Source organism: Asparagus officinalis, chromosome 8, assembly GCF_001876935.1.
Source record: "Asparagus officinalis chromosome 8, Aspof.V1, whole genome shotgun sequence".
In the NCBI taxonomy this organism is placed as follows: domain Eukaryota; kingdom Viridiplantae; phylum Streptophyta; class Magnoliopsida; order Asparagales; family Asparagaceae; genus Asparagus; species Asparagus officinalis.
In genome coordinates this window covers 20,123,283-20,139,359 of record NC_033801.1, presented here as the reverse complement: position 1 = coordinate 20,139,359, position 16,077 = coordinate 20,123,283, and the positions used below count along the sequence as shown (strand labels likewise).

The following is a 16,077-nucleotide window of genomic DNA, read 5'->3' as shown; positions in this document are numbered from 1 at the left end:
AGGACCTAAAGCGTTTTGTTAAGCTTGATAACCGATCAAGAATAAAGGAGAACAACGCTGTCAAGGCAAAGAATTGATTTAAGTGTACATCAGATCTTTCTTGATTCTTATTGTCATGTCATAATGTGGAGTTTAGTCTTGAAGGGCTTGAAAGAACTCTGTTACGTGTAAACTTTTAATGAGTATGAGATGCCATGTAAGCAGCTTTTTATCTGCTCTAATTTCAATTTAGACCTGTGATTATGATGTTCTCGCAAGGCATTGACCTTGTTTTGATCAATGCAGTACCTTTTTTAGTTTGTTGCACCCTGTATGGTATATGACAAGCATGTCACTTGAAACTTAACATATGTGATGTATCCTTACTACGTGTTGTTTCATTGTCAATGGAATTGGCAGTTTAATGATATGAGTTATCAAGCATCTATTCTTGGAATCTGGTGATGGTAGTATCAAGTGTGTAAGGGCTGAGCTTGTAAAAGTTTACAGCAGATTCTCAGTTATGTTTGTGCTTGAGTGTGGCCTCCTGTCAATGTCTTGGTATGTGGGGTTCAGCCGATGATAGAATCGATTAGATCATAAAGGCTTCTTGTCTAACAATATTTATCGGCTTGAATCCTGCACTGGGTTCAAATATTGTGCGTTCAACATGAAGTACTTTGGAAAATAACCAAACTTGCCAACACTAAACAGAGGAAATACACCAAAACTGCAGACATTAATTAGCTACATATCCGCAATAATAATAAATCAAAGTCGTTACATTTTCTACAATCCTTCTAGGCAAAATCTCAACAGATGCAAGTACTCTTATGCGATGACGAAAAGTTGACTCGCTCTTTCACTATCATATACATCGCAACCGCCTCCAATGAAATAACATAAGCAACCATCCAGCTCAAGAAGCAACCATCCAGCTCAAGAAGGCTTTTATGGATACAAATATATAGACCTCGTACTCATGGAAGGTGACTGTGAATTGTAATTATGTACAGCACACCTAAGCCAGGAGATGCCAATTAATACAATTGTTGCTGCAATTTGAAACTATGAACTTCCGAAACACACTCTAGGACATAACCCAAATGGAAAATTAGAATTGATTTCGAAGGAATGTCCATGGCCCCCTTGCTGTCCCTATCCTGCAAAGACAATATTTAGTCGCATAACCACATCAACATCGAGACAAAGAAAGAAGTTGTATAACATAACACTATCACACAACAACGATAACAAGCCTTTATCCCAAATTTTTGGGGTGAGTTGTAGATAGCTGTTCTTCATCTAGGCCAAGGACTGAGACTATCAGAGTAGAGTTTTATTTTGGTGCTAATCACCATGCAACAAATTACTTCTATGATTTTACTTAAAATAGAGAAGAAGAAGAAGAAAAACTACGATTGCAATTTAAATTACCTCCAAAAACCAGCCAACATTCTTAGGCTCATGTAGATCGATAAAGCCACCCAAAGTCCAATGAAGCCATGACTTGAAGAGAGGATAACTAAGCAAATGATGCTAATAATGGCCACAAGGACCTGGATGGAGAAGCACGTCAGTAATTCACATGAGAATCATAATTCAACTCTTTTTTTTTTGTATAATCTAAGAATACGGAGTTCTTTAACTTGCCATTGAATATGCCGAATATGCAAAGTCTGATGCTCCAAAATTGATGCCGTCAAAAACAAAGGCTAAAGCGTTAATTGGTTGAGTGAGCGCCACAAACTGGAAGTACAGAATAAAAATTAGTCACCGTGAAACTGTGACTCCTCAATTTAGGACTATAGGTTGCTCTTCGCTCATTATTTGACATAAGCATTATATTTGTAATTTGCCAAAATGAGAAAGTACCGGGATTCCAATGTGAATGAGATGCAGCACGTCAACATCCTTGGTAAATAGTCTTGATGCAAACTGCAAACCAATTCCAAGTACAGCACAAAGGACCAACCCCAGAACCATACCCCACTGTGAAACAAAGTTCATGAAAACTTTCTTAATTGAAAAGAAAATAAATAAAATTTAAAATATGAATATTCAAATATAAATGATCTCACGGCTGGATACAAACCTGTAAAACACGGGATGCAGCGGCTGTTGCCCTGTGGTGTTCTTTTCTAGCGAACGCACTTGCCAGTATTGCCTACAATGAACCTGAAATTAATTAACATATGCAAGAAAAATATGGAAAATGTATTAAATTAGTACTTTATTTTAGTTATCATGAGCGGACCGGTGGCAAGACACATTAATATGCAAGATTTTGCTAAGACAGGACATTGACATTGCAATGAACTAAACAAAGCGCAGCTAGATATACAAGGTTAGAAAAGAGAGTGAGGATGTGATGTAGGACAAAAAGCTATGTAGGTTCGAAAAATCAAAGTCTCCGAGTTAGAGTCAATTTAGGAAATAAATTCAATGCTAGAGTCAAATTAGATTAGGAAAGAGATTCAATTTTGATTCATGATTTGTTTCCTCTATTATAGGGAGTCTTTTTAGGGTAGGATTTGATACTTTTTTTTACTTTGTAATTCTAGTCTTACTAGGAGTCTTGTTTGTTTTTCTATTTAAGATGAGTCATGTAACCCGAAGATGAATATCTTGGAATTAAATAAAACTTCTCCTGAAAAAAGTATTGGTGTGTTTTATTGAGTTTGTGGAAGAAGTCCTCGTGGCAAGGCTCTTCTGTTTTCGCCGCTGCGTCAGGATGATATTTTGTGTGTGCATTCAGATTTCAAGCATGCATGTGTGCAGGTTAAATGCTTCCAGTTGTGTGGTGTTGGACTTCAAAATAAAAAATTCATGAAAATAGACAACAGTTTTAGTAACGAAAATATTTAGACAAGTTGAGATGTGCATTTTATGGGCAAAGCCAGCATGTGCTGGCAAAGTGAAAGGAGAAGATCCAGGGAATGGGTATTTCTAAAGATGGCCTATTTCATTACCCAAATAAGATACAACTATGCAAATGCTTGGTGTCAAAGGACACCCTTCCGCCGCACCAAACTCCAAAGTGTGGCTAGGGTTAAGGGTTAAAATATTTATACTCTAACATGCCCCTGCACCCCTTTGTTTAGGCCAAAAACTGGATCACAAGGCAGTGTCCTTTTCTAAAATCCAATTTAAATTTGTGGCCGATGGGCATTAAACCTGGATTACTTCGATACAATGTCAAAGGACCCTGACACTGCACTAAAACTCAAAAGTTGCAGGTAGGGTTGTGGTTTATAATGCTTATGCTCTAACACTTGGAACCAATGACACTATAGAAAGAGAAATAAAAGTCCGAAGACAGGAATTCCTTGAGGTACTTGTACAACCATGTGATCATTACAATTTCTTTTTATTTTTTACCTAAGTTGAGATAGGTCAGAATCAGTTATGTGAACCCAAATGAGATCAATTCTCTTAAATATGTCTTGATCCATTAAGATGATGGTATTTCACCAATCAACAGAGAGAGAAATGTTAGAACCTGTCCAGCAACAGCTAATCCATCAGCGAGAAGAGATGTTGCCAACCAAACCTGCAAGCAGATTTGGAAAGCAGCCATCGGAATTGAACCTTGTCTTGCTGCCATTGATGCTGCAAGTGTCACACAAAAAGTTACAGCTACCACCCTCATTAGTAAGAGGAAACCTGAAATATAAAAAGGATAAAATCAGTGAGTACATCTTCACTGATGAAAGTGCGAATTTCGCTGCATAATAGTTCCATCACGTTTAAATGAAGTAGTAACAAGTACCATTTTTAAGGAAGCGGCCAAGTTGCAGATCTTTAATAGTAGGAGGTAGCACGTCAACTTGTCTCAATAATCTCCATAGTAGAATTAATGCAATCAAGTATCTGCAGACAATGTTGTTAATGTTAGGATTGCGAACAATACAGTAATTACTTATGACTGCATCATAAAGACATTAAGATGTGGTCGTAAGAGAAGTACAACTTACTGAGAAATTACATGCGCAATTGCTGCACCACTGACGCCTAAATGGAAAACAAACATAAAGATCGGATCCAAAATTATATTGGTTGCATCTCCAGCCACTGATTTATCAAATAAAAATATATTCTGTTAGACAATGCTATATAATTTACTGAGATGAAAACATAAGAATCTGATTCTATCAGAAGAAAACAAAACATTTTCCCACAATATATAGTTTTGTTTCCTTACCGGTTGCATATAATGGCGTTTTGGTGTCCTTGAGACCTCGAAAGACCCCTTGCATGGCCAAAGAGAGGAGAACAGCAGGAGCGCCGAGGGACCTTAATGTTAAATATTGACGTGCTGGGGTCAGCATAGGTGAATCCTATTGAGACAAAAAGACACGTTATTTAAGATGCATCCTCCAAGATGCGAGGAAGTTTAAGTAACAGAGACCCTGCGATTAAGGGATTGCAGTATACTCACAGATTTAACTCCCATGAAAGCCAATATAGGTATCGCTCCAGAGATAAGAAAAAGGGCTTGGAGAAGGCCAAGTACTCCACCAATTACTAATGCTGACGAAACCGATGGAATATGTTTTCGCTCAGACTCAAGTTTGGCCACAGTTGTTACATTATCGGAGGAAAATGATGAGTGGTTTTCTCCCTTCTCGGTATCTAATCAGCCAATTGCAAAAATAGTTCAAAGAAACATTAACCGTCCAAGTTAACTGCAAGTAAAATGTGTTTAGAATTGTTCATACCATTCGTCGGAATTAATTCTTTTAATTCACTGTTTTCAGAAGAACACCTTTCTGAATCTCCACTTTCAAGCTCAGTAGCCATTTTTGAAGCGGCATCGTCCTCAGCAACGAAGGAGGTTGTGACACTAACAAGTGGAAATATTGCAATCCTTGATACCTGGTTGAATACTGCAATAGACACACCAACAGCTGCAAGCTCAACTGGGCCTGCAATTGATGAACAAAGATTATCAATCTATTCGTTGGCTAAAGAAAATGCAGGACACGGATTGTTGAATATATTTTAATGGACTTTTTTTCATCGCTTCTCTGCTCCTTCATAAAAGTGCACATGGAAAGGGCTTTTTCCCTAGTAATTGATTAGATCTTTATATTGGTAATTGGACCATCATTTTTAAGTGAATTGAATGTGGTATGAATATCTTTATATGCTTAATTATGCTATTTAAGTTGTTTGTATCTCTCGCTGTTTAATTCATGCCGAATAGATAACCACAAGAAATATCACCCAAGAGGGCCTAGCCGTGTTGATAAGCTGCCTATGAGTAGCGCTCAAATGTCTCAGGTCCGACTCTCCTGGGGAGCACCCACAAGAATTTAATTTTTTTAGAATACCCAAAAACGTGCATCGGAGGTGCCCCTTAGCCACGCTCAGGAGTTTGATACCCATGATCCGAAGGATCATGGAGAGGTTCCCTCGTCAAACCAAAAAAAGAAAATACTAATTTACCACAAAGAAGGGTAGAGTAAACTATTCACACAACCAACCACAACAATAAGGACACAAGGCTTGATTTTATTATAGATCAACCACTAATTCCAGGCCTATTTGCACTCAGGAACAAAGAAATTGAGATCATGGAAAAAAATTCATAAAAATACCACAATTTTCAACTGACTTCTCTTGATCAACACCCCCATGATAAAAAAAAATTATAAAAAAAAACTCATTACAATACATATAGGCAATCGATCCGATAAAATCATAACAATTAAGAAACCAACGTTCTATGAAAATCACAAAAATTCTAATATAAAAATGAAAAGGACCTAAAGAACCAAACCTATCTGTCCAATGAAGGCAGTATCAACGAGGGAAGCAACAGGATCAGCAGTAAGAGCAAGTGCTGCAGGAAACGCAATCTCTGCAATCTCCAACCCCAATTCATCCAGCTTAAACACATTCCTATACACAAAACCACAAAACCCAAGTCTTGTTCAGTAAGAATAATGATTAAAAAAACCCAAATTATATTTTTAAAGAACAGAATCAATTTTTGATCAATGGGTACCTTGCATCTTTGAAGAAAACTTGAAGAGGGGATGATGACTGCTCTTTAGACATCAATAAAGAACTGGGAACTAACGACTCATCCAAGGCAGCCATGATCACTGGATATCCTCCATCAAGCCCAGCTTGAAATTCCTAGCAAATTACAACTGCAGTTACACTAGAATCAGATGAACAGACAAGAATAAAGAATCACCACCACCTTTGAACTAATTCTGCTTTCTCTCTCCTCAAGATGCCAAACAAGAGAGAGAGAGAGAGAGAGAGAGAGAGAGGTTTACTTGTACTTGTTTCTATCTCTATAGCAAAGCATCAAAAGTACAGTTGGGAGTGTTTGGGTGAGGACACACTAACCAGCTAAGGAGGTGCAAATAAGCCTGCAGAAGAAAACATGAGAAGAACCTGGCTCTGTTGTAGCCTGTCCTCAGTAAGCCTTAATGGCTTCAACACCTAGTTTATTACAAGAACCTCAAAAGCCTCAAAAGTTGCAGTAGAATTCTTCTATGGGACCGTAACTATTTGTTGTAGCCTTTCACATAATATTTATATCTGGTTTCTCTAATAAATGTTTGTGAATCACATTATGAACGCTTTAAAGAAGGAGGAGGAAAAAAAAGTAACCCAAGTGACTTTTCTTCTGCTCGTCCACCAGTTGCTTGTGTCGTTATGTATCACATTTTTTGTCACTAAAGACATAGTTCAGCAATGTGATTTGATACATAGAAGCTTCCAATTTGAAGATAGAGGTACAATTTATGTTTAAAATGATATTTATAGGGGGAAAAAAGATTGGTTGGTTTTAGACGGAAGAAATAAGATTAATACGTAACAAGGTCCTAATGATATATATTTTTAATATATTTTATCTGATATTTTGTATTGCTTCTTTAGTTGTTGATGCAGTTTGGATAATTTGAAGGGTTTTTTCATAGAAGCCGCCTTTAAACTATTATCATTCTATAAAAACCACCTTCGACTTCTAATTTATATGCATAAACCATCTTTAAAGTATTTTTTTGATGCAATCAACCACCTGGGCTCACTTTTCGGTTAATTTTTCTCAGTTATTGATCCCACCTAACCTACATTAAGAATAATCTCTCTAATATACTTGGAATTAAACAACTAATGATCATAGTAAAATCAAAAAACTTGACTTAAAGGTGAGTCCTTGCGGTTGATTACAACAAAAAATTGCTTAAAAATAGTTCGTGTATAAATTGACAATCAAAGATAGTTTCTGTAGAATAACTCTATTTTAAATGTGCTTTTCGGGAACATTTGAAAGACTAATATAGAAAGAAAACAAAAAAGGGGAAAATGGTTCCATCCCCTAAAATCAAAAAGCAAATATCCCACACCCAAAAGACTTAGTCAAGAAGTCAAAAACCCCTTAAATCAATCTTTTTGGCATCTAACCCCAAAATCTAGTACCACCTAAGCAATACTTTTTCATTCCTCAGTATACCCCTAATTAATGTCCATGTGAGCTCCTCTCTCGCTCTCCCTCTCTCTTCCCTCATCATCATCTCCCTCCTCTCTTCTCTTTTCTCTCTCCCTACACCATAGTCATTACGAACAAGCTCTCATACTCTCCTCTTTTCTCTCTCTCACTCCATGGCCATTACCAATGAGCTCTCATCCTCCCTTTTCTTTTTTCTCTCGCAACACTCTTGTGGCCACTACCAACCAACCCGCTCCCCCTCCACGCCCCGCCCCCCCGCCCGTCCTCCCCCCACTCCCCCCACCACCCCCCCACCCTCAAAACTTCATTCTCTGGTATCCCATCCCCAACGTCTCTCCGTCCACCCCATCTACATTATCACCTCCTTTCATTCTCCCCCACTGGGCCCACCATCTCTACACCACCCTCAAACTCATCCTCACAAGTTTCTTTCTTCTCTCTCTTAATCTTCTTTGGAATATCACTATCATACACCCACCACCTATATTTCCTTCCGTCGCTCCTCCTCTGGCAACACCATACATTCACCTCCCCTCCCTTCCCTCTTTCTCCTTCTCCGGCAACACCTACCTCAGCTTCTTTGGCCCACTATCAGACAAGCACTCCCCAATCTCCTCTCCCTTCTCTCCTCTCCTCGACATCCTTTAAATCTCTGCATCCCTTCCCCTACACCACCTCACATCCACCCTCTCCTACCATCCCACACAGCCTTCAAACTTGTCCCTAGAATTTTATTAATTTTCCTCTTAATCTCTCAAAACTAGGGTACAGGGATAGCAACGGCTCAATTTAACAACAAATATATAAAATTAACAATTAACAAGATAAGCTTAACAACTAATACCTATGTTAAACAACTAATGAAAAAGCTTAATAACAAATGCTTAAGCTTAACAACCAACGCATAATAGCTGACGGAAAGTTCAACAAACCCATAAGCTTTAATAACTAATGTATAAGCTTAACAACAGACTAAAAACCTTAACAACAAAGCTAAGCTTAACAACCAATGTATAAACTTAACAACTAATAGAAAAGCTTAAAAACCAATATATAAGCTTAACAACTAACAAAAAAGCTTAACAACAAATTCATAAGTTCAATAACTAATGGAAAAGCTTAACAAACGCATAATTAACAACCAATGCATAAGCTTAACTACCAACACATAAGCTTAACAACTAACATATAAACTTAACAATCGATGAAAAAATTAATAATAAACACATAAGTTTAACAACCAACTCATGAACTTATATAGCTTAAAGACAAAAAAAACTTAATAATAAGCATATAAGCTTAACAACCAATGCATGAGCATGGTTGTTAAATTTATGTGGTTGCTGAAGATGACCAATGCTCGTTAGTTATGTAAGCTGAAGATGACCAAGTGGGCCCTCGATTCCCTCATTGACCCTACCTCTAAAATTCATGGGCCTAGTTCATAGCCATCACTGGTGGAGGTCCAGTGTGCTCTTGCTCCTATCAATATAGAACCCGTCATTAGGGGAGGGGAGGGTGGTAGTGTAGGAGATTGTGGTCTTCAGCAACCATGTAAGTTTAACAACCAGCACTCGTCAATTACATAAGTTTATGTGCCAGTTGTTAAACTTATTGTTATTAAGTTTTTTATCAGTTGTTAAGCTTATACATTAGTTGTTAGGTTTTATGCATTTATTAAGCTTTTTCGTCAGTTGTTAAGACTATGTGTTAGTTGTTAAGCTTCTATGTTGGTTGTTAAGATTATATGTTAGTTGTTAAGTTTTATCCTTATTTGTTAAGCTTATAGGTTGGTTGTTAGTTTTTTATTAGTTGTTAAGCTTATATGATTTTTGTAAGAATTTTTGTCTGTTGTTAAGCTTATGCATTGCTTGTAAAAATTTGTATTAGTTGTTAAGCTTATGTGTTGGTTGTTAAGCTTATGTGTTTGTTGTTAAGCTTATTCATCGGTTGTTTAGCATAGCTATTGGTGTTAAGCTTATCTCGTTAGTTGTTAACTTTATGTCTTTGTTATTAAGTCGTGCTGTAGACATCCATGTATTCAATTTTTGAGTGATTAAGAGGAAAATTAAGAAAATTATGGCAACAAATTTGAGGGTGATGAGGAATGATGGGCCTAGGCAGAGAAGATGAGGGAGGTGACGGGGCAGGAATGGGTGGACGGGAGAGGATGTAGGGGATGGTGTTGGATAGCAGGTTATTCGGCCAAACAGGATTCCTAGTCTATTTTGGTTTTGGTTTTAGAATTATTGGGATTCCTAGTCTGTTTTGGTTTTGGTTTTAGAATTGTTGGATTACTCGTCTGTTTTGGTTTTAGGATTTCTATATATATAGAACGTTTTAGTGAGAGAATGATAGGTTGTTTTGAGCACTTTGAGAGGAAGATTTCTGATATGTGAGTTGAGATCTTTTGGTGAGGGTTGTTTTGAGTATTTAAGAGTTGTAACACATTATTTTTCTCCTCCATATAGTGAAAAGTCCCCATCCTCTCCCTGTTGACATAGGCAATTTGCCGAACTACGTAAATCTCTATGTTTGTGATTGGTTTGTATCGTTCTTTTATGTATTTCACTCGTTGATTGTTCTTCTCTCTTGTTCGCCGACTTGTTCGGTTCGTACGCACGCTTCCACCGACGCTCAACAATTGGTGTCAGAGCTCTAAGGTTTCAGACATAGGGTTTATTTTGGGTGGAGGAAAATTCGTTATTGGAAGCTTGGATCTTGGAGATCTAGGCTTCAGTGGAGATAGCATTGCGGAGTTGCCAGTTGGAGATCTCGCCTTCCTCATGTGGTTGGGAGTTCGTGTTGGAATCCAATCTAGGTTTCAAGTTGGGTAATTTCTTAATTCTATCAGTTGTTCAAATTTTCTCAACAATTTAGAGTTAGCAAGCAGGCAGAAGATAGTGGTGAAAGCAGCAAGGCTATGGCAAGTACAGTTCATGTTACACTTCAGAATACGAAGATCAGTGTTGTGAAGTATGACGGCAAGATCAACTTTGGGTTGTGAATGAGTGATGTGCAGTATGCTTTGAATGCTCAGAACTTAGAGGAGACCATCATGATCCATGAGAGGTCACCAAAGTATGATAAGGCTATATGGGACAAGATGAATCAAAAACACTTGTGGGGTAATAAGATCTTGTTTGGAACAAGAGTTGAAGTACGATGTAATCGGTGTGACATCTGCGATGAAGATGTGGGAGATTCTCAATAATAAATATCTTACGAAGAGTGTTGAGAACCGATTGTACTTGCTACAAATATTGTTTAGATTCCAAATGTCCAGGGGTACCTCACTTGCAGCTCATGTGAACAACTACACAAAGTTATTGTCGGACTTGGCGAATGTGGATGAGAAGATATCGGATGAGTACAATACGATTATTTTATTAGGCTTCTTACCCGATGAGGAGTATGATACATTTGTGCTCACTTTGTTGAATGGTAGATCTTCCATCACCTATAGTGAAGTGACTAATGCGTTGACGAATTTTGACTTGAGGAGGAATGATAAAGAATTTTTCAGATCTAGCACTTCAGGAGAGGCCTTGTCGACGAGAGGTAGGAGTCCCTATCCGAGAGGTGGTAACAGAGGTAGGACAAAGTCAAGATGCCATTATCAATTAACAAAGAACCAGTGTGCTTTCTGCAAAGAGCAAGGACATTAAAAGAGAGATTGCTCGAAGCTCAGAGAGAAGGAGAATAGCAAGAAGAATGGCTCGAAGGCTTGCTAGGTGAATGTTGCTAAGAGTGATAACAATTCATATGATTCATGTTTTTCTCTATTGATTACTCCAGAGGTTAACTATGCTGATGCAACGGATTGGATATTTAATTCTGATGCTACTTATCATGTGACCCACCGACGAGATTGATTTGCATCTTTCGAGAAGCTCGATGGGGGTGTGGTGGTCATGGGAAACGATCAGTCATGTGGTATTTGTGGGATAGGTACTGTCAGGATTCGGATGCACAACGGAGTTATTCGTGAGTTGAATGAAGTAAGATTTGTTCCTCAGCTAAAGAAGAATTTTATTTCCATTGGAGTTTTGGAGGCAAAAGGATTCAATGTGACTTTTGAGAGCGTTGTAGCAAAAGTTACTAAGGGATCTTTAGTAGTGATGAAGGGAATCCACAGTAGGAATCTATATTATCTGAAGGGAAGTACCGAGATTGGTCAGGTAGCTTCAGCAGTTTCAGAGGTGAACACGAGCAGACTTTGACACTACAGATTAGGGCACACAGGTAAAAAGTCACTATAGGCGTTGTGCAAGCAGGGGCTATTAAAGGGAGTCAAGAGTGGGAATATTAAATTCTGTGAGCACTGTGTTCTTAGCAAGAAGACTAAAGTAAAGTTCGGGACAACCATTTCATAGGACGATAGGCATCTTGGACTATATGCACACGGATGTTTGGGGTCCCACCATGGTGACATCACTTGGTGGCCGATATTAGTTTGTCATGTTTGTAGATGACTATTCTAGGAGTTGTTGGTGTACAATATGGCGAAGAAGAGTAAAGTCCTAGAGATATTTGTGGAGTAGAAGAGAAGATTAGAACTGCAGACATGAAGAAAGATCAAGACGTTGAGATCTGACAACGGTGATAAGTACACTTCAGACCCCTTTTAGCAACTATATCAAGATGAGGGCATAGAGGTACTTCACAGTTAGTCATACACCGTAGCACAATGGGGTGACAGAGAGGTTGAATTGATCTTTACTGGAGAATGTTCGATGTTTGTTATCGCAGAGTGGTTTGGAGAAGATCTTTTGGGCTGATGCACTTTCATATGCAAGTCACCTCATTAATAGGCTGTTTTCATCTGTGATTGAGGGAAAAACCCCTATGGAGATGTGGTCGGGAGAGCCAGCACACAACTATGATCAGCTCAAGGTATTTGGATGCCCTGTATTTTATCATGTCAGAACTGATAAATTAGAACTTCGAGCTAGGAAGACCATATTTGTGGGATTCAAGCGTGGTGTGAAATGATACAAGCTTTGGGATCCAGTTGAGAAAAAAATTATGCTGAGTAGAGATGTCACATTCGATGAGGCTTCGCTCTTAAAGCCTACCAGCTCTTATCAGGTGGAGAGCACCCCGACAGAGGAGATATCGCAGGTGGTGGAGATTGATGTAGCTCCATAGAGTCCAGATGGGACCATATCCATTAGAGTGCTGATTGAGGTGACGTCAGACGAGCACGGTGATGATTTGGAGGATACATGTATGACAGAGCAGGATCAGGGACTGATGACTCAGGTTCAGGATTCGATTGTAGTTCGTAGACCGAGGAGAGACATACGGTTGCCAGCGAGATATACAGACACAGTCATTGCATATGCACTTTCAGTGGAGAGTGTCAACGAGATGGTTCCTACTATATTTAGAGAGTTTGAGCAGAGTTCAGAGACTATTTGTGACAGGAGGCTATGCAAGAGGAGATGGAGTCTCTTCACAGGAATGACACATAGGAGCTTGTTGAGCTTCCAAAGGGGAGGAAGCCTATTGGTTGTAAATGGGTGTATATGAAGGAGGGCATTCAGGGCACTCCTATGAGGTTTAAGGCTAGATTAGTTGTGAAGGGTTATGCACAGGAAGAAGGCATTGACTGCAATAAAGTCTTTTCTCCGGTGGTGAAGCACTTTTCAATTTGGATCTTGCTAGCTTTGGTGGCACAGTATGATTTAAAATTGGATCAGTTGGATGTGAAAATAGTTTTTCTTCTTGGTGATCTTGATGAAAAAATTTATATGACTCAGCCATTGGGGTTTCAAACTGCTGGAAAGGAGAAATTGGTGTGTAGATTAAAAAATCGCTATACGGGTTGACGCAATCTCCGAGACAGTGGTATAGGTGATTTGATGGGTTCATGATCAGCCATTCATATATTAGGAGCCATTTTGATCCTTGCGTGTACTATCGTAAGTTGTATGGAGGTACGTACATTTACCTATTGCTTTATGTCGATGACATATTAGTTGCTTCTATTTTCAGATCCGTCATAGATAGATTAAAGATTCAGCTTTCGAGCGAGTTTGAGATGAAGAATTTGGGTGAAGCAAATCGTATTTTGGGGATGAATATCAACAGAGACAGAGATAAGGGTAGAATTAGTTTGACACAGGTAGCTTATTTGAAGAAGATTTTACAGCGATTCAATGTGAGCATGGAGATGAAGCCAGTCAGTGTACATTTGGGAACCCATTTGAAGATTTTAGCTAACCTTTCACCGAAGACAATTAAAGATAAAGAGTTGATATCGAAGACTCCATATGCGAGCGTAATGGAAAGCTTGATGTATGCCATGGTTTGTACGAGGTCGGATTTGTCATAGGCAGTTAGCATGGTTTCACGATACATACACAACTCGGGTCCGGGTCATTGGGATGTCGTGGAGTAGATTTTGAGGTACATTCGAGGTACTCTCGATGTTGGTTTGGTGTTTGAGCGGGACACTAGTGATGGACAGCTATGTATTGAATACGTAGATTCGGACTATGCTAGAGGTTTGGATAAGCGCCGGTCGACGACGGGATATGTGTTTACTTTGACTTGTGCGTCGGTATGTTGAAGATGCACCTTGCAGTCTATGGTGACTTTGTCAACGACAGAGGCAAAGTATATGGCTATTACGGAGGCTGTTAAAGAAGCGATTTAGCTTCAAGGTCTTTTGGAGGATCTTGGTGTTTCGCAGTGATCCGTCACTATTCATTGTGATAGCATGAGTGCTATCTATTTGGTGAAAAATAAGGTTTTTCATGCGCGGACGAAGCACATTGACGTTCGTTATCACTTCGTCCCGGATGTTCTTGAAGATGAGGATGTGGAGCTCGTGAAGGTCCACACAAAAGACAATCCAGCAAATATGCTCACAAGGTGGTCCCGATCAATAAGTTCGATCATTGCAGAAACTTATTGCGGATTTATGCTTGTTGAGGCCTTTCGAGACCATTTGGATGAACTACGGATGGCTTGATCCCTTAGGAGAGGGGGTATGCAGGCAACCACATTGGTACAGCCGGAATTGGAGAGACGACACATTGATGCTCTTGTTGGTGTCGGCTCAATTTTAGAAACACTTTGCCGAGGTGAAGAATTTTTGGATAGCAAGTTATTAGGCCAAACAGGATTTCTAGTCTGTTTTGGTTTTGGTTTTAGAATTATTAGGATTCCTAGTCTGTTTTGATTTTAGTTTTAGAATTGTTGGATTCCTAGTCTGTTTTGGTTTTAGGGTTTCAATATATATAGAACGTTTTAGTAGAGAGAAAGAGAGGTTGTTTTGAGCACTTTGAGAGAGAGATTTCTGAGAGGTGAGTTGAGATCTTTTGGTGATGGTTATTTTGAGTGTTTGAGAGTTGTAACCTATTATTTCTCCTCCATATAGTAAAAACTCACAATCCTCTCCTCGTGAACGTAGGCAATTTGCCGAACCACATAAATATCTGTGTTTGTGATTGGTTTTTGTCGTTCTTTTATGAATTGCACTCGTTGATTGTTCTTCTCTCTTGTTCGCCGACTCGTTTGGTTCGTGCGCACGCTTCCGCCGACACGCAACAGACGGGATGCAGAGATTTGAAGTCAGAGGAGAAGGAAAGGGAGAGGAGATATATAGGGGGTAGGTGTATGATGGTGGGCCTAAAGAAGCCGAGATAGAGGTTGTCAAAGGAGATAGGGGGTAGATGTATAATAATGGGCCCGAAGAAGCCGACGTAGGGTTGTTAGAGGAGGAGGAGGAGGGAAGGGATGGGAGGTATGTCATGGATGTATGATGCTGCTGGAAGAGAATGAGGGAATGGAGGAAAGATAAGAGGTGGATGTATAGTGGTGGGCTCGAAGGAGATTAAGATGGAGAAGAAAGGAACTTGGTGGGGACGAGTTTGAGCGTGATGATGGGGTGGTGGGCCCAAGCATAGGAGATGAGGAAGCTAACAAGGTAGGAGGGGTGGAAAGGAGAGGGCGCGTAGTGGAGGGAATATAGAAATATGAAGTCAGAGGGAGGGGGGAGAGACAGATTGTTGGTAACAGCCATGCAATGGCGAGAGAAAAAAGAGATGAGATGATGAGAGCTTATTGGTAATGGCCATGGAGTTGGAGAGAGAAAAGAGAAGAGATGGGGGAGATGATGATGATGATGAGAAAAGAGAGCAGCCCACATGGGATAAGGGGAGTAGTTGAGAATGGGAAAGTATTGCTTAGATGACACTAGATTTGGGGGTTAGAAGCCAAAAAAAAAGTTGATTTAAGGGGCTTTTGACTTGTTGACCATGTCTTAGGGGTGAGGAGAATTTGCCTTTTGATTTTGGGGGGGAGGAAGCCTTTTTCCCAAAAACAATGTTATCAGAATATTTGAAAACCAAAACTAATTAGAAGGATTAATATTGATAACAAGTTATTAGAAAATACTGGTAATTAAAAGGTGAAAAGATGGTAAACAAATCGCATCAACCCACTATCTTTAAATATCTAGTGGACAGCAAGAGAGCCTCAATTCAGAACCAGATACCTCTAGAAGAAGAAAAAGGTTCATTAACTGCAACTAGCATTACAATGACTTGCATTTGTAGTCAAAGTCACATCTAACAGTCCCACTTTGTGGCACACAATTTTTTCCATAA

At 39.2% G+C, this 16,077-nt stretch overlaps 1 protein-coding gene across 5 annotated transcripts; it reads right to left on the bottom strand.

Annotated features, from left to right (window-relative positions):
- On the bottom strand, positions 700-6,535 carry LOC109820610 (protein DETOXIFICATION 42). 5 transcript variants are annotated; one of them, XM_020386781.1, is made up of 14 exons: positions 6,346-6,535; positions 5,993-6,140; positions 5,765-5,886; positions 4,701-4,907; positions 4,421-4,614; positions 4,184-4,319; positions 3,957-4,053; positions 3,752-3,852; positions 3,482-3,645; positions 2,075-2,146; positions 1,855-1,971; positions 1,633-1,728; positions 1,417-1,538; positions 700-1,142 (listed from the first exon to the last, which is right to left on the bottom strand). In XM_020386781.1, exons 2-14 carry the CDS (start codon positions 6,085-6,087, stop codon positions 1,094-1,096), a joined length of 1,572 nt encoding a protein of 523 aa, XP_020242370.1. In that variant the 5' UTR covers positions 6,088-6,140; positions 6,346-6,535; the 3' UTR covers positions 700-1,093. The 5 variants fall into 5 exon arrangements, with proteins under 5 accessions (XP_020242370.1, XP_020242372.1, XP_020242371.1 ...); XM_020386783.1 differs by having other exon boundaries at positions 5,993-6,126; XM_020386782.1 differs by having other exon boundaries at positions 6,273-6,381.